At 37.1% G+C, this 21,444-nt stretch overlaps 1 protein-coding gene across 7 annotated transcripts in view; it reads left to right on the top strand.

Annotated features, from left to right (window-relative positions):
• Nucleotides 1-21,444, top strand: part of NPAS3 (neuronal PAS domain protein 3) — a 612,196-nt gene that overhangs the window by 163,614 nt on the left and 427,138 nt on the right. For 5 of the 7 annotated variants that reach the window (XM_071809391.1, XM_065840021.2, XM_071809390.1 and 2 more), the window contains 2 exons: nt 19,735-19,979; nt 20,092-20,142. In XM_071809391.1, coding sequence (XP_071665492.1) covers nt 19,735-19,979; nt 20,092-20,142 — 296 coding nt within the window. The remainder of the gene's footprint in view (nt 1-19,734; nt 19,980-20,091; nt 20,143-21,444) is intronic. The other 2 variants (XM_065840018.2, XM_065840020.2) reach the window with 1 other exon arrangement.

Below are 21,444 nucleotides of genomic sequence, written 5' to 3' on the forward strand. Positions count from 1 at the left end.
GAACCTGGAAAGCAGAAGTAATTAATAAGTGAGTCTTGCTGTATTTGTTACACACCACTATGGAGGGAAAGAAATTTAGTGAATCAAGGCCCTGAGGAACCTGGCATAGATCTGTTTGAAGATCCTATTAGAATGCAATTCAGGAAGTTGGCTGATGTTGTATTTGCCATGGTTATCACTGGCGTGCTGTGTATTATTTATTTCTATCGGCTACTGAATAGAGATATAGAAACATATGCTGTCAATTATATTGAAATCTATTTTCTTCTGGGTCTGTGGTTTCAGTATACGGTTGACTTCCACCAAGGTCCAAAACAAACCAATGCCCCAGCACAGACTTATGTTACTGATAGAGCCAAGGGAGAATTTAAGATATTGACTGACTTGTTTATTAATGTTTAGCGCTGTTCATACTTCTAAGTATGCATTTCTAAAGGAATGTTAATTCTTGGCCAGATTCCAAGTGGGCAGTTTCATTCTGGCAACTCTTATTGTTCTGACAGCTTTCGCTGAGCATGTAGTCGCCTTTCCTTCATGAATATGTTAAGCTGGTGGTGCTTAGAGAAATGTTCTCACTCATTCTGTCCCGCCCCCGCTTATATGAGCATTTATACATCCATGTGGTAAACTGGATTAAGGACCCTGTAAACTAACCCTGTAAAAATCACTTACTAATTTCAACCTTACCTATTCCCAAGGCAGATGATGGTGCAGGGTGGGAATACAGTAGCAGTGTTAAGAGGGAAGTGATTTCTTTTATCTGTAATGCTAGTCTATGCCAGCTGAACATGTTTGTGTAGCTAGGGTCTTGTTATTTATTCCTGTACACAGCTCCGAAACAGAACATATTTTCAGTAGTATATGAAATGATACCTATATTAACTGGTGTCCAGCTGTTTCAAGTGAAGGGCTAAACATATTTCAGAGAAGTCAAGGGGATGCAGTCTGTGCTTTGAAACAGATTCCTACATCTGTTCAATTTGCTTTGCACAGTTCTTTTTGCTTTTGTTCTTTGTTTGGACGAAAAAAAAAAAAAATATATGTATATATTACCCCACCATGTTCCCCTGACAGTTGTATGGAGAATTCACTAGCTAATATAGGTAGAGCTAGCTTCTGCACCTTGTCCCTAATGTACATGTATGTGTGTGCCCTTGAGCCTGAGACTGATGGGAGCTCACTATGCACCAGCAATTCCCAGTTGACCTATGGTGGTGATGTGGGTACCAGGGCTAACCCCCCACCTGTCTTTTGGTCTCAAATAGGAAAGCCGAGTGGACTTTCTCCTTTTTTTTTTTTTTTTTTTCTTTGATTATTTTACCTGTGTTGGGGAAAGGAGAACATCCTTGAGGAAATGCTCCCTAAGACCAGGTCAGCTCAGATTTCCTCAAACTTACTGAGAGACAAGCTGAATGGCAACTGTTGTCTGTATCATGATATGATACGATGTGCTGTGATAGGAGTCCAGTTAGAGAGCTGATAGGCAGTTGTAGCAAAGAAAGAAAAGCAGATTTTTGGAACATTCCCAGCTCATATGAGCATTGCTCCGGCAGCTGCAGTAAAAGCAGTGGGAGGCAACATCCCATAGCAATGAGGCTGATTCAAGTACTTAGGTTTTAAAAGTATGTGATGCAAGGATTACATCTTCAATTCAACATCAAGTACCTACTTTCTCTATAGGTAAGTTTTCAGGACCACAGTTGAGGTACACCAGAGCTCAGTGTCACATAACCCAGGGGCTGGACTTGCCTGCATGGACCTGTATCATAAATTCTGATTTATTCAAGGGATCTCTGTATAATCTCATTTAAATGGATGGATTACTTTTATGAATAAACTCTGCAGGTTTGGGATCTCTGAGGATTTGAAAATGTATCACATAAGCTATATCTCAGAATAGTTTTTCCAGCAGGCTAATTTTGTGAGGATGTCGGTCAAGTTAGTGTTTTGCTCTTGATTATACCAGAAATTAATGGTAGGACTGAAATTAGAAACTTGGATCACTGACAATCAGCCTCTGATATCGTCATTATTTATATAATTTAAATATATAACCATGCTCAGCATGCCCCAAAAGCATCTGCCAAAATATATAGTATCATTTATATAATCTTTGCAAAAGGATGGAAGAATACTCATAGCTCATGTTTTATAGTCAGAGGCTGATATTAACTGCTCAAACAAGAACCGTGTTCCAATATTGCAGGATAGAGTGCAGATCCAAGGGCAAAATTTGGCTCTAAAGAACTGAATAGAAATTATTCTTAGAAAGGCTTCAATTATCTCCACAGTAAAACTACTAGAATCCTCATTTTCGTCACTAGAGACACTTGATGAGAGTAGCAGATGGCCACACAAAGCATCCATGCTATTTTATTTGAGATTTTAATGTAAACTGAACTCATAAAATATTTTAAATAAGACTTTTAGAATTGGCACAAGAATTCTTAGTTTTTGAAGGCTGTAGGTCCAGACAAATCTTGAAGTTGAAAAATCGAACTTGTACCCTGATTTAACTTGTCCTGCTGTTGTCATACAGTCATTACCTTTTACTGTCCAAATGTCCTCCTAATGTTTACTCTTCTTTCAAATTGGACTAATATCTTCTTTTCTACTGGCCATTAATAGAAGACTCCAAAGCTTAGTGTTTTTAGCATTTCAATTAAAAACTAGTTAGTAGAAAAAGTTTATTCTGCTCCGCTAGAATTCTAGTGCCAGCTTTGGTCTGTTTGTGGCTGTCACTCTTCGGGAATGCTGGAGGCAATTATAAGACTCCTGTTCTCAGATTTCTCTACAGGAGACAGTCACAAACTGAAGGGATTGGTATGTGCTGGTGTATCTTCAGTAGCCCCTGCCACAGGTCATATGAGCACAATAGTCAGGATCCCATTTTGTCACATCAGTAGTTATCTGTCAGCACGCTAGCAGTGTGGGAATTAGCATTTGCACCTTATTAAAGCTATAGTAAACCCTGTTGCTCAGTGAAATCCATGAGTGCCTGGAAGGCATTAAGCATCACACAGATACATCAACAACTTCTGCATTATGGGGAACACTTTGGCAGCTTTTTCTCCCTTGCTTTTAGGAGCACAGTTTTTCCCATCCTGTGTTTTTGAAGTAGGCATTTTGGGGAATATAAATAATAGCTGTATAAGCTGAAATCACAGTAACTCCTTTAGTCAACAGTCACGATTTAATTATCTCTTCATTCCCAAGTAGAAACAAAAAGATATGTGAGGTATGCTACACCCAGTATACAAAGGAGTTTAGAAAAGGCAGCAAGCCTGAAAACCCTCGTGTAAAAAGAGTACTAAATAGGCAAATTCTCTCAGTAAAAACAAAGTGCCTCGTAAAGGTTAATTCAACATATGTTTATTAAAGTCAAATTTAATGTGTTTTATCTTTCTGAGGTTTTGTTCTCCATTCACTTTTTCCAGACGTTTAGTCACATTGTTGAGATGAGCACATATCCCAGTCAAACAGTTACAGGATTATTAGTACATGATTCCCACTTGACAGCAAAAGGTTGGAGATTTAATTTGTTCAGCTGCTGTGAGCTTGCTGTAACAACTGTGTACTGAAAGAAAGATTCCACAATTTTTTCTCATTTTGTTTTTCAAATATTTACTCTTATGAAATCACTTAACACTGAGGGTCTGTGTTGTCCCTTCAAATCAATGGAGTTGGGCAGGCACATCTGGTGACTGAATTATACTCTGCTTTTTTATTTTGCTTCCCCCCCTCCCTTTTTTTTCCTGCTCTTAATTCTTCAATGGCAGGAGTTGCTAGGACTACCATTTAAGAAGAAAAATATTCTGTCATATTTGAATTAAAACTGTGTCATTTTGACTTAAATATGTTTTCATATTACAATATTATGGTTGCTTACCTGTCTTTTTTGTAGTAATAGCAAGAACTTCAGCTGATGCCAGATTATTTATTTATATCAAGGATCAGGCTGCAAATTCATTTTTTTTCTAGAGAGACAGAAAGATCATGTAAAACTAGTGACCACATGTTGACAGGCTACATGATTTAACAAAACCAGAGGCAATCATTTCAAAGGAAAATGTTTTATTTTCTGCCAGCAGAGTATAATGGAGAGAAATTGGCTGGTATTATTTTTAAAAATTGCTCAAATCACTGTAGTTAGTATAAAATTGTCTCTGGAACTATTTCCTGTAAGTTAACCAGACATATGATTGTATCCTTTCTACTTTGAATACTGAAGCTCATGTTTCATCTCTCCTGTGTAGAGCCCGTCAGGTATAATAGCTCTTTGTGATGGTTCCTTCTTTTCCTCTTTCTTTGCTGTAACTAAACCCCCATCCACAAGCCTAATACAATTGCTGGTATTAAAGCATCACTCAGTAGCTATTACTAGCAGTCATTGCACCTCTTTCCCCTTCCAATGAGTTTGTAGATGCATCAACAGGTAAGTTCCAAGATTAACATGCAGTGTTTACAAGTGTGTATTGGTTTTATTTACTCCTGATTCCGAAGTATTTCTGTTTTATCTGACTGAGGTTATCCCAGTGATGAAAAGTTTTAAATAGAGTAAGGTGGCATTTTCAAAAACAAATTCCAGAGCATCTCTCACTAGGAGCAGGATTATGCCTTGTGTATGTGGTTTTAAACATCCCACCTTAATAGTTGGGATATGTGTCTGGGTATACTAAAAATCCAATACTTGGGCGATGACTTGAAATGGAGAACATGAACAACACCACTACCAATGTTTCTGAGGCCTGGGTATACTATTCCACTTGATTAACATGCTGGTTTGATGGCTAACAGCAATTGGAAGGGTTTTCAGCAGCCTTTGAGGAATAATAATATTCTGCCACGAGCCTATCTGTGACAAATTTGCCGTTTGCCCTCCATGATTCACACCGGTGCTCTTCAATACTCTCTGTCTCTGTTCACTTTCACAGGTTGTCATACCAGTGCTGTAGCAGGGAGAATGGCCCAAAGGTCAAGAGAAACATTGGTCTAAGTCAGATGAACTTAAAAATGGAATAATGTTATAGCATTATGCTGTGGCTGTATAGGGAGGGAATAAAGTTGTCTCCATTTTATTTTTTTCCCCTTTACTATTGTTATTTATTTATTATTAGTATGATTGATGGAACTGTTCTGAGCAGGTGACAGTCTGGTCAGGCCAAGTCATCCATGTTGGGAAACAGGGGAGCCTTTCTTTCTCTGAGGAATTTCAGTTCATTTAGAAAACAGAAAAAAGAAATCTGGATAAGCAAAAAATGCATATCTAGTGCTGAGGAAATTAAGAAAATTTATAGAATATCTCTGCTTGTTGAAGTTCTGCCATTTTAACCTGATTCTACCATTTGTACCAAACATTCTGAGGTGGTGTAGAACAAACTCTTGCCTGGTTTTCTTCAGAGCAAGTGATCATCCCTCAGAAATAAAATGAAGAAATGATTGCAGAGAATCAGTCCAGATTAGACTGAGATAATTCTACATGCCTGGGAGAAAATACATTTGTTTCTTGCATTAATGAATTAATGTTTTTCTCTCATTATACATGCTCTGTAGCCTATGGAACTTATCAGATCTGTTACCATTTCCAAAACATAAATACCATTGCTAGCCAGGAATAATACAATTGAAGTTGTAGTTCCTAGTTACATCTCAGTGTCTCTTCTGTGAACCCCAAATTGAAAGACTTCAGTTTTCGCATGAGTAGCAGAGCACCGTAGCCCAGCATGATGCTGTTTCAGATATGGACTAAAATAATCTTTAAATATATCTATTGGAATATCGAACATGGGAAATGATGTTACCCACTGATGATTGCTACTGTATTCAATGTTGAATTTTTTTAGGATTTTTTTATTTTGGAAAAAAAGAGAAAAGAGAGTGCTAAAATGAAGACTGGAAAACAGATAATGACTGAGTTTTAGTCAATTGAGTATCTTGTCAAAAGGAAGGTTTAAAGGGTGACTTAATGATGGCCTGTAATTACCCAGACAGGAAGAAGATAGCAGATATTTGGAGTTTCTTTTGTTTAGTGGACAAAGGAATTGCAAGACTCAGTGACTGAAAGCTGAATTCAGCAAAGTCGAAACTGGAAATAAAACACAAAATGTTAATGTTGAGGCTAATTTAAACATTGCAGCTGCTTAGCAATAGAAATTCTTTACTTCTTGGAGTTTCCAGACAAGGATTGACACTGTTGCAAAAGAAACCAGAATTACTGGGTAGCGTTATATGGCTTATCTCGTGATGAAGGTAGTTCCTAGACAGTCATAATATTTCCTCTCTGATCTAGACCTGTGAAACTTTGCAGGGAGGTGCTTTACCTGCTGAGTAATCAAGAGGTCACTCAACACAAAGACTTTTTCAGGAGGGGACCTTACCTCTGGATCTTGCTTTCTTTTGTGGTCTGCTGTCACTCATGTTTCTGAGCTCTGTGGCTGGTTGGCCCTTTCTGAGGAAGTGTTTTTGTGGTCAGCTCTCTTTCTTGGTGGAGGTATAGCCTGGGCAGCTGTTGGGCATCATTTCAGAGTACTGATAATTTTAATGCCTTTGATACATGCAGTCTGGTGGATGTAGGACATCGCTACTCTTGCTTGTAGTTGAATATTGCTGAAGAAGGTGAACATTGCTTGGGACGTGAGATTTATGCCTCAACTATTAAAGCTTTGAGGCTTTTCATTAAGTGTTGCTTTTCACAGTTTTAGGATTGTTACTGATGATGTGTGTGGGCAAGGTTTTGGTATATCACTACTTTGGTCATAAAATGCTTGTAGCATCAGTTATACTCTCACTAATTAAGCTGGTTTCTGAGGAGAATTGGTTTTGGCTATACCATATCTGAAAACCTGAATTAGAAATTAGATCACGGGTCTCTTACGAGTGCCTGAAAACTAAAATGCATAGGGACATACCCCCAACACAGCACTTACCACTCTGTGGCAGTTCATGGTCTGGGTTGAGTGCATAACTGCTGACAGGAGACTGTTCTTGGCGTTTTGAGAAACACATGAACCCAATAATTTGTGTGACCAGTGCTGATATCTGTAAATGGAACCAGGAGGAAGCTTTTCCTTCTGCAATCAATGTGGGTTTCGTTTTTATCCCACTGTATCCAAACTGCTGAAAATATAACAATATAATTTCCTTTTCATATGGCCTGTAAGCATTTGTGTTATGCACCTAAAATCCACATAGTCACATGACAAAAAATGGTTCAGTAAATTTTATGTATCTGCATATAAAATTCCATTTTTGGGAGAATCTGAGAACCAGCATGAAAAATTTCAACTGGACGGTTATTTCTTAAAGCAGATTGTAACAAACTGAAAGTAGAAAGAATTTCCATCAACTTGTTACACTTATGCAATACTACTATAATGCACTGAAAAATGATGATGCAGGGAATGGGATTTTTTAAAATAAAATGTTAAATACGAAATTGATTGCTTTGTGGAGATAAAGCACTGTAACGCTTACATAGGTTTTCTTTTATTCATTTATTACTCATGGAATCGAAGGTGGAATGGAAGAAAGGGGACAATATGGATTTTTTTTTGTGAGTTTCCTAGGTTTCTGGGGCTCATTAATGTATTTCATACCATCTGAAGAGGTTATTTTGAGGGCATGACCATTATTTAGTTTGAATCTGTGAGATCCACTTTGTTTTTAAACTATCTTTTAACAACTAATAAATATAGAAAGTGTGTAGTTAGTGTTGAAGAGAGACTTGTAGAGTAACATATTGCTTCATGAGGCTTTTTTACTAACCTGTAAACTATAATGCTAGTGTTGTGCTAGTGGAAACACATGACATTCTTCTTAAAGGTTTGGGAAGGGTTCCCTTTTGCTAATAGGATTCTGCAGTAATTGGCAAGACTTGTATGTTCCTTAGGAAACAAGGACATTAAAGTAAAGCCTAATTCCCCTAAGAAACAGGTAGGAGGGAGAAAGCCAGCCTTGCAAAATGCATGTTCATACTGATTTATGAAAGAATGATCGGGCTTTGTGGTGGTGTGTTTTTTTCTGTTTCTGGTTTATTTCATTTAAGTCATTGTTCTACGTCCAAATCTATGTGCTTGTCTGTTTCTTAAAACTTCATACCTTGCTGTAACGCTGCCAGTGGTATCTAAGCCATTACTTTAGACTGTAAAAAGAAGGTGGCCTAAACGTTGCACTTTTTTTTCCTCTTTGATGAAATACTGTTTTCTGGCCAGACATTTCCCCCCATAACTTCTGCCCTTCACCAGTGCTTCTTGTGACAGTTACAAAGTTGCCACTTGTCCCAGAGGGTTGAATAAAAAGTAAACATAGTCCCTCTGCAAGGGGAGTCAGTGGAGATTGTATCCTGTCTTGGAATATGTAAGCAGTATTTATATTTGTTTCATTTGTGGTATGTGTCAAAAAGACACCTGCTTGTGAAAATCTTGCTGTCTTGTGCTCTTCTGAAATTAATTTACGCTAAACTGCTCAGGGTTCAAAGCAGTGGGCTAAAAGTGAAAGGCCTTGCAGCTCATTCATACTCCAGTGAGGCAATGGTTCAGCAGTTAATGCTGCACCTTGGAGAATGGAACTTGTGCTTCTGGAAAAATGAGCTTCAATAAATCCATCAGTGAGCTTTGGGAGACCTGCACAGGCAGCGTGATCTTTCTAAGACTGCAAAAGAAAAATTTCGCACGCGCTGCTTGGTTTTGAGAATTCAGTGAATGTATCTACACCACCACCCAGAATGGTTGTTGCATATTTATTGGTTTTCAGATGTGTTGGAGGTATTCTTATACTAGGTAGCTTTAGTATCAATGGCGGAATGACCTCTATCAGAACAGGTTTTATTGCAGGCAGCAAAAACCATGCAGAGCTCAGGGCTGACGCTGAACATGTAACTCATTGGCCAGTTGAAGTGTCTCCTTTGGATTGCAGTGCCAGGGTATCCTTCATCCCCTCTGTGCTGCTTCACAAAATGGCTTGTCAAGACTCCCATCAGTAGGGTTTGAAACTACAAACTGCATGTGTTCAACATAGACCCATCTCAGTGTAAGTGTAACTTTTAGATGAGGAGGAGAGAATTATGAGATTATGAGGATGACAGTTAGAATAGTGGCTAGGGAGATAAAGCATTTTTTTTTTTCTTTAGAAAGGATCTTCGTATTATAGTAATTGAGAACACACCACCAAGAGATTATTTATGTGGCAGCAGTGAAAGAGAGATGTTGGAATTCTTCTTTTTTTCCTGGCTCTGGGAACCAAATTGGAGTGGGTAGTTACAGACAGCACAGCCAACTCTAACGAAATCCTGATTTAGGTCTCATCTGTAAAGCGCAAATATGGGATGTCTGAATACAACATTGTGCTCTTAGGCCTTTTGGCAGTAGTAAAAATTCATGGTATAGATAAACTCCATTGTGCAGACACAGCTTTTATTAAAAAAAAAAAAGTTTACACCTGTGCAGCTGTTTATGCCAGAGCTACACCTGGTAAAATAATGTTATGGAAAATGTCTGTAGCTCACTTAAGCATTCCAGCAAAAAATTTTGCAAAAGCTCTGACATAGGTGAAGACAATAGCAGCTGTTTACTTGTTCTTTAATATATTAATTCAGACCCAGATTAAAAAAAACCTTAATCTGAAGTGTTCCTTCTTAAATTCAGTACTTACAAAAGGAATGTAATCAGAAATTCAGTTTCTCTTGGTTTATTTCAAAGTGAATTGTTTATGTAGTAACTACTACTTAGGTCAAAGTGTAAAGCTTGTATTTAAACTGTGATATGCTATATAACATTTAATATGGTATATACAAGATTGCATATTTGAAGAACCTGGACTAAAGCTATGTGGCTTTGCAATTTGAAGTACTGCATTTAATTCAAGCAGGTAGATATGACATACAGTGACTTTATGTCTCTCTTGCCCTCTTGTTTTCGGCACATCACATAGTGGGTGCGGTTTTTCAAATATTTGTGAGATTGCCAACATTCAGAGCTATAATCACAATCTGGAAACAGTGTACCTGTGCTTTTTCTTTGGTTACCCATAGAAATACTGTAGTAAAACTGCACTTTTCATCTTATGCTAAATAAATTACTTCTTTATATATTTGGTAATATATTCTCCTGTCACATAACTCTTGTTGTTGTTAATTGGAATTGCTTATGCTCGTTGAGGGAGGAATACTTTTCATCCTGTTTCGAATGAAAATCTGTAATCTTGTATTTGTTTCTAAACTTCAGTCACGAGGAGAGCAGTGCAGGAAATTGCTGTTGTTCCACCAAATTAGCTTCTCAGATATCCTTTTAATTGGAGACCATAACTCAGATTCTTAGTATTTTAGGAAGCTGAACAATACAAATTGAAATACAGATTCTTCCAGTAAGGGCTCAGTTCAGACAAGGCTTTTATACACAGATGAGTCTGCTAACAAATAGCATGTCATATGATAATGAGACCATGTTTTCTTCTGCAGTTTCGCATATCCTAACTACACTAGTGTGAAATAAGTGGAGTGTTTATCTGCTCTCTCTCTAATAGACAAAGCTCTGCTAAGGATGAGTGTGCCCACTATAGACAGAACACAGGTATGAAAAAAAAGCATCTAAACTCCCAGTCAGAAACACACCACTTCCAAATGCAATATATTACACTTGTTCAGAACATTCATTTCCGCCAAAGTGTTCTGTTTTTAATGTAAAGACTTCAATTTATGTTTAAGAACAAGCAAACTATAGTACTTTGACAGCCGTTCACACTTAATTTCTTTGCATTAAACCAACAGCATTCTTTTCCACAAACATCCATTGTTAGGACAATGCTCTCAGACGGAATTTATGAGAAATGGAATTATGTTACCAAGGAGATAGCATTTACTATAATGAAGAGTAGATCCTAGAAAATGGCCCCTTTTACAGCAGCTCAGAAGAGAGCCACAAAAGCAATTGATTGGTCTTGGCATTTAGTCTTATATCAGCTGTGTCATCCATAGCTTCAGGAGTGAGAACACTAATCTGAAGTGACATTTCTGTTCTGGCGGGCTTTTCTGCCCTGATGAAAGCAATTACTTCATTCCTAAATGATAATTTGCAGGAGTTTCAACCACTTTAATTGATAATTTTTTGTTCTGAGAAGTTCAATTGTGAAGTGATTAGCTGATTTGGTAAATAGAAATTTAAGGTGTGAAATGTACAAGTTGCTCCAAGGTAAAGTGCTGTTTATTGGGTGCTGCAAAATTGCTTGATAAAACTGCAGCTTCTCTATTATCATGAGGCTGGCAATCACTTAGTTCAACATAGCAGGGAAAAAAGATCAAAACACTAGTGTTCTGTTTGTAGAGTTTGGGTTTAAACTGGTTTATCACAGCTCACTTAATTGTTGCCGTATCAAAGTGTACATTAGTTCTAAAAGATTGTGTAGGATGGTGAGTTTGTAATCCTTCAAAACCTGCCAGCTTCCTATTATTAAGTTCTAATGACTCACTTTGGAAGTAAATCCTGTTATTTAAACATTGCAACAAAGGTGCTTATTGGTGATAAAACATTCAATTTAATTATTAATTCAAGCTTACACAAACCTTTTCCTGAGAAAAAAAAAAAAGACACATTTCTTTGAACCACATTTACATATTGAAAACAAAATAAGAGAAACCTCCTCTGTCAAACAAAACCCTTAAAAAACATCCTCAGCTCTCCTGGATATAATAAAAAGCTTGCGTTAACATAGGTATTTTTTTCGTAAGTTGCACATTATTTTTGCAATAATTGTTAAATCACATTTGTCAAAATGAATTTTTGCCATCTACAAGGAAAAGAGGCTTTTTAATAGAAACTAGTTCTGTGATTTTTTTCCTATATGGTGAAAAAATAATGGTCATTTCATGTGTTAAATGAGAAATATAAAGTAAAATGAAGGTCAAACTGATTTAGCACATCAAACAGTCTTTGTCAGCCAAGCTTAATATATCCTGAGTTTGTGGAACAAATGAAATTTTGCTGCTATGTTACACTTTGCTTCCAAACAACCATTACAACTGGTTTTATATATTGTGTGAGCATCAGACCATCAAACAGTGCATCTTTACTGACGTGCTGCTGCAGTGATGATCTACAGCAGCAATCTGCCATTTATATAAGGGCAAAATGTGCATCTATATTTAGTTGTGAAATTGGCCTATTATACTCTTGATGTTTACAGAGGCTAACATAAATTAATCATGACAGCTATGAGCAGTGCATTAGTTAAGCAGCAGAGTTTTTACCTTGAACTTGAAGGTTCCAGCTTTAACTTCCAGCATATACTATACAGCTTTCTTTACACATTAAGGAAAGTCTTCTGAAAACATTAATTTTTCTTGGACAGCATTAAATGACTTCAATTTGTGGACTGTGCCATTGATGGTAATGTCTGGTAATGGTTTCATTTACATTTTTGGCAAACTTTTCCCCATGAGGATGGTGTGGCATAAACGAATGCCTCTGGAAAGTGTTTGCTCGTTGAAAGGATCTCATCTGACTGACTTTGAACTCAGATGTCAGATATCCCTTGTCTGATGAAAAGAACAGTTTGGGGAAGCATTGTGGCTCACTAGGTTGTGTGCTGCACTTTCACTTGAAAGTCTCGTCATGCAGCTCATGTCAGAGCAAGTATAGATACTGTAGTAACTATAGATTCCAGTTAACTATGACCACAGATCTGACAAGTATGCAGGTGTTCAAAGGTTCACGAGTTAAAATGCTGAAGTCTTTGATGAATTTTTGATGGATGAATTTTTAATACAGGTCGACCTTTTTCCTTTGAGGCTGCATGCTAGATTAATTGATAAATAGTGAGACTGAGCAATATTGGGATCTCCTAAGCAAACAAGTAGAAAAATCCATAAAAATCTGCTCTCTGACTTCTCAGATGTACTTAAAAAGAAAGAAGGTAAAATTTAATGTGGCTTCTGATTCTCCTCCTTTACTTTTTTTGGGGGGGGAGGTTTTACCCTCACAAAAGTACTCTTCTCTTTTAAACAGAGTAACTGGTTTTTATTAGTCTTGAAGTTCTTGTGCTCTCAGTTCAGAAACAATCTGTGTGAAAAGGAAGTCTTTGAATAGGGCACCAGAAAAAAAAAAAAAAAGAAAATAAAAGAAAGAGAAAAACTGTCAAAATGTCAAAAAGTTGTCTCAAAAGAAAAAAGTCCCAAAAGATAGCAAAAATACTGTGTAGAAATTTGAGATTAAATATGTTAACATACTTTCAGTAGCAGTTTTTCTGAATTAGTTGAGCTAATGTTAGGAAGTTGAAGAGGATTTTTTCTTCATTTAATTTACATTCACACATACAGGAACCTTAACTCTCTTGCTTCGTTCTTTTATACTCACTTGTAGCTAGAATACTGAAAAAAAACCAAACCAAACAGTTTCATGCATATTTGTGAGCTCTCTAGAGCATAACTTTTAGAAAAACAGAACAATAACAAAAAACCTTGACAATAGGAGGCTTTAGGCTCCTGCTGCCACCAGTGTTGATGTTTGACTTGCTAGACTGGACTTTTCAACTGCAGTATGTGCAATTATGTACTGCAGGTTACTCTGCTCTACTTCTTTCATCTTTCCCCCAGTCTAAATCTTTTTCTGGGGTTTGAAAAAGTGCACTGCTATTCAGATGTGTATCCACTTGGATTGAACACTCTTTTTGAGATGTCACTATTAATGAACACTTTTGAAAAAAACCTCAGGCATAAGAACAGTGACATAGAAGCAAAATAAAAACTATTAAAAAGAAAAAAAAAAAAAAAAGATAATTTTGATATTGCTGCTTTTCCACCCTTTGAACTTCTCATTGAATGTAATTGTCCTGTGAGATCAGTGACATGAAAATTGATTATTCTAAGCCAGAGCACAGGCTATGAGTGACCACCTATAGGTCGATTTGGGCATTAACTTAGTAAATTGCACGAGCATTAAGAGTCAGCTTTTTTAATGTATCCATTATTATAAATGGGCTTAACTGCCCTCATTGTTTGCACTGGTCAGCTTGAAGCCCCAGAAAAGATTCTCCTCAAGAATGTGGCTGGAGGAACAGGTAATAGATTATTTCTGTAGTATATGAGAATGTACAAACATTCGTATTAGTTAAAGTGTAATTCTCATCTAATACGTTGCATTGATATCAGTACAGAGATGATGTAAATATGTTGTTAAAAAAGGGGGAGTGATCTAAAATTGGTCTAAATTTAAAAATGTCCAAAGTATGACAATACTATGTCATGTCATATTAACGTAGAACAAGGCAAGAGCAAGATAAGAAAGATAAGAGGATATTTCTAGTGTTTCTCACATAGAACTGCAAAAACACAAACCTGTAGACTCAGGAACAGCACAATTCTATTTCCTTGTGTAATGCTACAGCTAAACTCAATAAATAGTAAGCATTATTTTATTCTTTATATTGGAAAACAATATACACAGAAGGACATACTTAACTGGAAGTCTTTTTCTGGGGTTTGACGGAATATGGGGCTGGATCGCTTGGCTCTGTTTGGTTTGGTTTTGTTACTCATTGTGTGCTCTAATGTTGCACGTCCTTTCTGTATACCTGATTTCTTTTCTGTGAAGTGGTTGTAACATTCATCTGACTACAGCCTTTGGAGAGTTGGATAATGTTCATAGTGGACCTTTTGATCCTTGAATTGAGAAGACTAGACTAATACAAGAATACACACACATGGATATTGCTTCATTCTCTATAAAGCTTGTTATAAACATCATTAGATATTGTTAAGTATTATTGTTGTACTCTAGCTGGTTTTGTTGCTACTAATCCATATTGTTGTAGAGGCTTAAGAAGTTTGCTAGTGGTCAATAACACCTGAATTAACAAGTATGATATTGTTTAGCACTACCAAAAAAAAAAGTGCTTTATTCTGTTATACTGTTGCACTTGTGAAGTTTCTTCTGAAAATAAGGAGGCTTTTAATAAAATTATCAAAAATGCTATGCATTCTTTGTGAGATTTTGCCATACTTTTCTGCTTGTAGTTAATGAAAATGAGCAAAAACTCTGGTGGCACACCACAGACAAGCTGTCCCTTGGCTGGAGCCACTATACCCAGAGCTTAGCAGTCTGTCGGTCCCTCAAACCTTATTTTATGGCCATTGGTCAAAAACCAATCTCTATTTGTGGCAAGTATAGTGAGGGCACCATAAACCCCCCCAGTACCGTTATGTGGGATTGAGTAAGGGGAGACCAACATCTCTGAGAAGCCCAGCCTGGGGGTAGGGGGGTTCTGCCTGCACCAGCTTCAAGGGGAACAATGTAGGTGAAGTATAAACGGGGCTTCTAAGCTATGTTTTGAAACTGCAGATAGAAATATTTATTTGTAACCACAACCATTCCCCTGTTTTCATTCAAAATGCAAACTCCCTGAATTAAATTATTTCACTGATTTTTACTGCCCAAACTGAGACACAGAAGCGAGATATATTGATATGCTAAAAAATCCTTGCTAATGTAGGTCACTGCATCTGTTGATATGCTGTAACATGTTTGATTGTCATTATATGCTGCAAAAATTAGGAGCTGTGATTGTCCAGTCTTTAAAGAGACAGATGATAATCTGTCAGACATTGGGAGGCTGAGGGTGTGCACACAGATATGAATGCATCTATATGCTCATGAATATAAAATATATAAAATGATGTGGAATGAAATATGAAGCAGGTTAAGCTTGGAATGACCACAAGCACAATGAAATCACAAGTGACTTATGAGTACCAATAAAACTTTTATGCAACACCATATTATCATGTCTTCTGCATCTGGTGTGTATTCAATAGAAAATTTACTTTAGAAATGTTGTATACACCATTTAAAAATATATATGGTAGTATTTAGTGCACCTTTTCATGTGTAAAAAAAGACCCCCTTTACATCAGTCTGTCTGGAAAGGCCCTAAAAGGAAAAATAATATATATTTTAGAAACCTACTATCTAAAATAGCATTAGTTTTCTAGCCATTAAATATCTGTTTAAAAGGTACAGCATCTCAGAATTATCACCAGGTAGCAACTGGAAACCTTTTTGTCTTCTTTAGTGGACTCTGTACATGGAAATTCTTTGAGATGTTCTTAAGGGAATGCATGAAGTTTCACCATTGTATGACAACATCATCTTTTGATATCATACAGTGATATGCTCTGATCCAATTTGCTAATCTCCTTCCCCTTCTCCACAAAAGGCAAAGAGGCAGCAATATTTATGTCCCTTGGGTACATTTCCCACTGTGGTTTTCTTGTCAAAACTGCAGATAGGACATGTAGATTTGTGCGTCTGTTGGGAGACTCCTCTAGCATGTGAGAACTCTTGTGTGGTGCTTGCTTTCTTGTGACTTGCTGAATATTTTTGAAATCCACTTAGTAAACGTAGGTATGATTTTGTTCCTCTTATTAGCAGGAGAGCCCGTGGGTGTTCCGAAGTTTTTGTAGTGTGGTACTCTAGAAAAATAATTTGTGTTACCAAGAACCACCTCTAATTCTGCTGTGATATGACAGGACCCAAGATGAGTTTTGCTCCTGTGTCAGCACCACTGCTTTCTGTTGTGAGCTTCAAACCCCTATTTTCTAGCATCCTCTTGGGAGTATCAGTGCCAGCACTTTCCTCTGCTAAGAGCATCTGATAATGAAGCTGATGTTGGCTATCAGAATCACAGGTGCCAGCGGGGATTTGCAATGATGTTTATTTAGGTCCTTTCTATTGAATTCCTGCATCTTACTGAGGAAATCAGTGCTTCCAAATTAAGGACACATTGTATCAGCATAACTGCAGTGTCCAATGCTATGAGTGTTTTTCTTTAGGATTATGTAGAGTAGAAATTTGGGTTTGCATGCACGTTTTGACAGACACTGTTTCAAAATTTATCTTAATGCACCAATGCCAAGAGTGCTACAAGTTACAAACTCCTTGATTTGAGTTGCTTGGTGAAGTTTCCACAAATTATGATGTTATGATTATGACAGTTCCTCAGGAGTTTCATTTGTACATCTGTTATATCAACTCCCCATCCCTTGTATTTTTGGATTTTTTTAGTTGTACAAGTTTGAATACACATAGGTGGCTTTCAAAGGATGCTGTTTGCTTACACAGGTAGCCTCACTTTTCAGCTTAGCTGGCTTTCATTGCAAACTGTTAGTGAACTGGCAATGCATTATAGGAGTTTATATTGCAATGTATTATTCAGTTTCAGCAGTCTCCTGAACCCTATACAGGACTTGTAACTGTGGGTTCAGTCCCTGGTGTTGCTAAGGAACATACAGTCACCCCTCAATTTATAAGACTTATCAATTTTGAAAATTCCTGGGATATGTGATGTTTCTGACTTGTTTTACTAGGGATCTCCAAAAAGCCCCCTTCTTACACAGAAGTATAATTAGATGCTTTGCAAAGGACGTGTGAACCTCTTGGTGCAGACTTGCAGAATAGATCTAGAATCACAGCTCTTCTGGATCCGTCAAACTTGATTTGGGGACTTGAGGTCCTCAGACTTGGCTTCTGGAGAAAAAAAGGTGTGATGAAGGTAGCAAATGCCATCCCTTGTGCCATGGAAGTCAGCTTTCAGTTGCAAACAATTGGGCAGAGACACTTGCCTGCCTCTCTCTTACTTTGTATAGGTATTTAACTTCTATAGGTCATCTTACTGCACAGACCTGTGGTGTCTAGTTTTTGTATATACATAAAATATTTCTATCAGCTATCATTAATACACCTTCTGAGGGTGAGAGAGATGCATTTGCAATCAGCATTTTGAAATCTCATTTTCAGGTACTTTTCACCTTGAATATAACTTATAAACTGGTTGCTAGTGCTTTATATATAGTTCATAAAGACAAGTATGTACCTTAGTGTGGGATTCAATAGGACATATTTTTACCTGTGGGTAAGGACATGCCATTTCCTTCGTATCTTTATTTCTTTGCATCCCTGTTCGTTATCCAGGCTCTCTTTTTAAATATAATTGCTGTTAGTATAGAACTGTGTAGGGAATATGATTTGTTAAACGTTCTTAGAGAAGCACGATGGAAGGATTTCATTTGTGGTTTAAAGGCCCAGCTGATCTGCCCTTTCAAGTTTGGGGCGTACCTTAGGCAGAGACAGGCACAAAAATGCAGGTGGTTAAGAATCGAAAAATAAGATAACCTCTGTAGTTTAAATTAGTTCCAAACTAGATATATAGGTAAATAGAGGTATCAGAATCATGTTATTAGATCTGTGTGCCTAGATTCTGCTGATCTACTTCATATGCGAGAGTACTTTTGTAGATCTGGCCATTATGATTTTGTTGTTGCTGAGAAAATCCAGGATTTCAGAAAGGGTTGTGCAAGCTTGAGAGAAGCATTTGCTGTTCCATTATACACTGGTTGAATTCTAGCTCTGTTGTAAACTAATGACTAGTTAATGGAATTGTGGCTGTTACTTCATCAAATTAATAAGTAAACAAATGAAGCAAAGGAAAGGTAGTATCTATGAGGGACAAGAAAACTTTCTTCTCACCTTATGCAGTGATTGGCAGACACCAGCCCCAGCATTAGCACCAACCTCTATCCACCAAGGCAGAGGTATGATCAAGCTTATTGTATCCTGATTTGAACACTCTGTTCTGTCTTAGGAAGAACAAAAACCAACCAAACAAAAAATTGCAATATCTATTTTTTGTATTATCTGCACACTGAATCCTAATCTTTTGGAAAGTGTATGGTACATTTCTTTTTCCCCAAACCACACAACAAAATAGTTAATCCTTTTTCTCTTGCAAAACTGTGTTATTATATATTGAAACCAACTGAGACTTGAGTTTCATTTGAATTTCAGAGAAAGATCAGGAGAAGACCCCAGTAGTTACCTGCTGTCATCACAAAGTACAGCCAGCAGTTATATACCAATTAAACAAATAGCCCAGGAGTTAAATCTGTGTCGCCTTTAGATGTTGCATAAGGGTGGTAACAAGTGATGTATTGACGTAACAGTAGAAAATGAATGTCTTTGCATTGCCACCTCAGAACAAAGCAGAAGGTCCTTTCTGACCAAAAAGTTGTCACTCTGACACGTAGTGAAATACAATCAGAAATGTGAAGCACATAACTCTATTAACTGCGTACTCGCCCTGCTGACAAAGGTTGCTGTTCCCACAGCCAGGGTAGCTGAACAACTCATAAAAAGCAGCTTCCTGAAATCCAGGATGATTTCTGTTATTAAGCCAGACTTAAACTTTTACAGCTCAGAAGCTGCTGCACAACCTGTTTGGTCATCTTGGCTGCACTGCAAGCCCTGTCAGAGGTGGCACACACTTCAGTCATCTGCTTTTAACCTTTTTTTCCCAAGAACCAGAATTTGGGACAAATTCAGACTAAATTGGTTTACAGTGGATCAGCAGAAGCAATGGCATCCATGCAGATAAACCCCACATGTACACAGCATTCTTGGGAATCCCTTCTTGTGACTGGCAGCAGAGAAAGGAAGGGCAGGCTAAGAAGTGGCTGAAATGAGTTAGGAGTAGTTACTTAATGTGTTTGCTATCACTGAAACTCAAATGTTATAATTAGTTCTAATCACTCAAAGACTGGACTACTATTAAATATATCCTGAAGTCTGTAGATCCATACACAACAGCATTTTGGAAATGTAATTTGTACAGAAGACCAGCAGTGAAAAAGCAAATTGGTTAAATGTGATGGAACTCTGATATTGATGAATGTCTACTTTGTTTATTTTCTTTCAGTTTACAAGCTTTGAGGAAAGAAAAGTCTCGAGATGCTGCTCGCTCTCGCCGGGGAAAAGAGAATTTTGAATTCTATGAGTTGGCAAAGTTGTTGCCCCTGCCTGCAGCCATTACCAGCCAGCTTGACAAGGCATCCATCATCCGACTTACAATTAGCTATCTGAAAATGAGGGACTTTGCTAATCAAGGCGATCCTCCATGGAACTTGAGAATGGAAGGACCTCCACCTAATACATCAGTAAAAGGTATGGAGTAAATAAGTTGCGTAGTATCAAAAATGGCAGCCTTTAGTAACCTCTGCATTGAAATTTTTACCATCATCCTTTCTTCTTTCCCTGCATATCAAATCCTTTAAAGGGATACAAATGTGGAAATCTGAGGTCTGCATGAAAAAGACACCATGTGAAGGTGAAATAAACCTCTTATTTATTTTTTTATTTAACAACAAACCAGTTGATATAACTATCACAACTTCAAGTCTTCTGGGTGGTGTAACCTAAATTGCTTAAAGTTATTTAGCTACGATTGTGTTTGTTTTAGTGTTTTATATAAGGATACCTTTGAAAGGTGAATGGCATTATTTCTGGGTTTGAGGACTCACTATCTTAATTCTTTGGCTAAACCTTAAAAGCAGAATCATGTGTTTCTGAAGTTTGAAGACATCACATCCAAATTTTTAAATCTTCAGGTTAGAAACTAGGATTTTATCTATCATCTTGTAATTTATATAGAAATTATTTTTACTTCTGAACTAGTAGGCATCTATGAACAGTTCAGCCAAAATAGACTGTTTTCAATATTAAACACTCACTTTCCATGCTCAAACAAGCAGCTGGGCAGCATAATCAATGTTTTAGACATGAATTGACACAAAACTTGGGTAATAGAGCAGTCACTTACTTTGGAGGCTGTGTATGTGTTGGTCCTAAATAGTGTTTCCAATGGGTTGTGTAAGATGGACATGATTTTACTCATGCTACTTATGCAGATAAGTATAATCTTGCTGTCTGATAAATATTTTAAATTAGGGAACAGTTTGCATTAACAGACCTCAAAACTATGAAAACCTAGGAATTTTCATTGTTCTGGATTTCACAGCCCAGAAAACTACTCTGTTTTATTTTACCTGCTGATCTCACATTCTGGAAGAAATATATTTTGGAAAGAGGCATATGAGATTTGAGCACTTCATTTTTTTCCCTGCACATTATGAAACTTGAACTCTTGGTCTGCACTAAACTAGATAGACTGTGTATGGAATGAGGCAAAAGAAAAAGCCACCTTTAAGAGTAGAGGGAGAAAGGGGGAACAGAATCTTATTTATCCACCCAGAATTGCCCAGAAAGGGTTACTGGTATTAATGATGCAAAATTATTTTACCCACTCTTTCACTTAAAGGAAGCAATATTAGTAGAGGAAAGTTATAATTTTCAGTGGATGGAGATAGACTTGGAGGGCAAAAACAAAAGGACTTTCAGGCTGGTGATTTAGTAGCTGGACATATTTGCATCATTTCATATATTTCATTTATATTATCTGCCACATCATATATAATTTTCATGGAGAAAAAAAAGGTAATAATTACATCATCCAGAGCATGAGTATAACATGGTTCATCAGGTTTCTGATATAATATGCAAATGTTCCACTTTTTTTCAGGATAAGAGTTTATTCTCAGGCAATTAAACAGTATTTCAAGGTGGAGGTAAA

This window comes from Patagioenas fasciata, chromosome 5 (assembly GCF_037038585.1).
Source record: "Patagioenas fasciata isolate bPatFas1 chromosome 5, bPatFas1.hap1, whole genome shotgun sequence".
Taxonomy (NCBI): Eukaryota; Metazoa; Chordata; class Aves; order Columbiformes; family Columbidae; genus Patagioenas; species Patagioenas fasciata.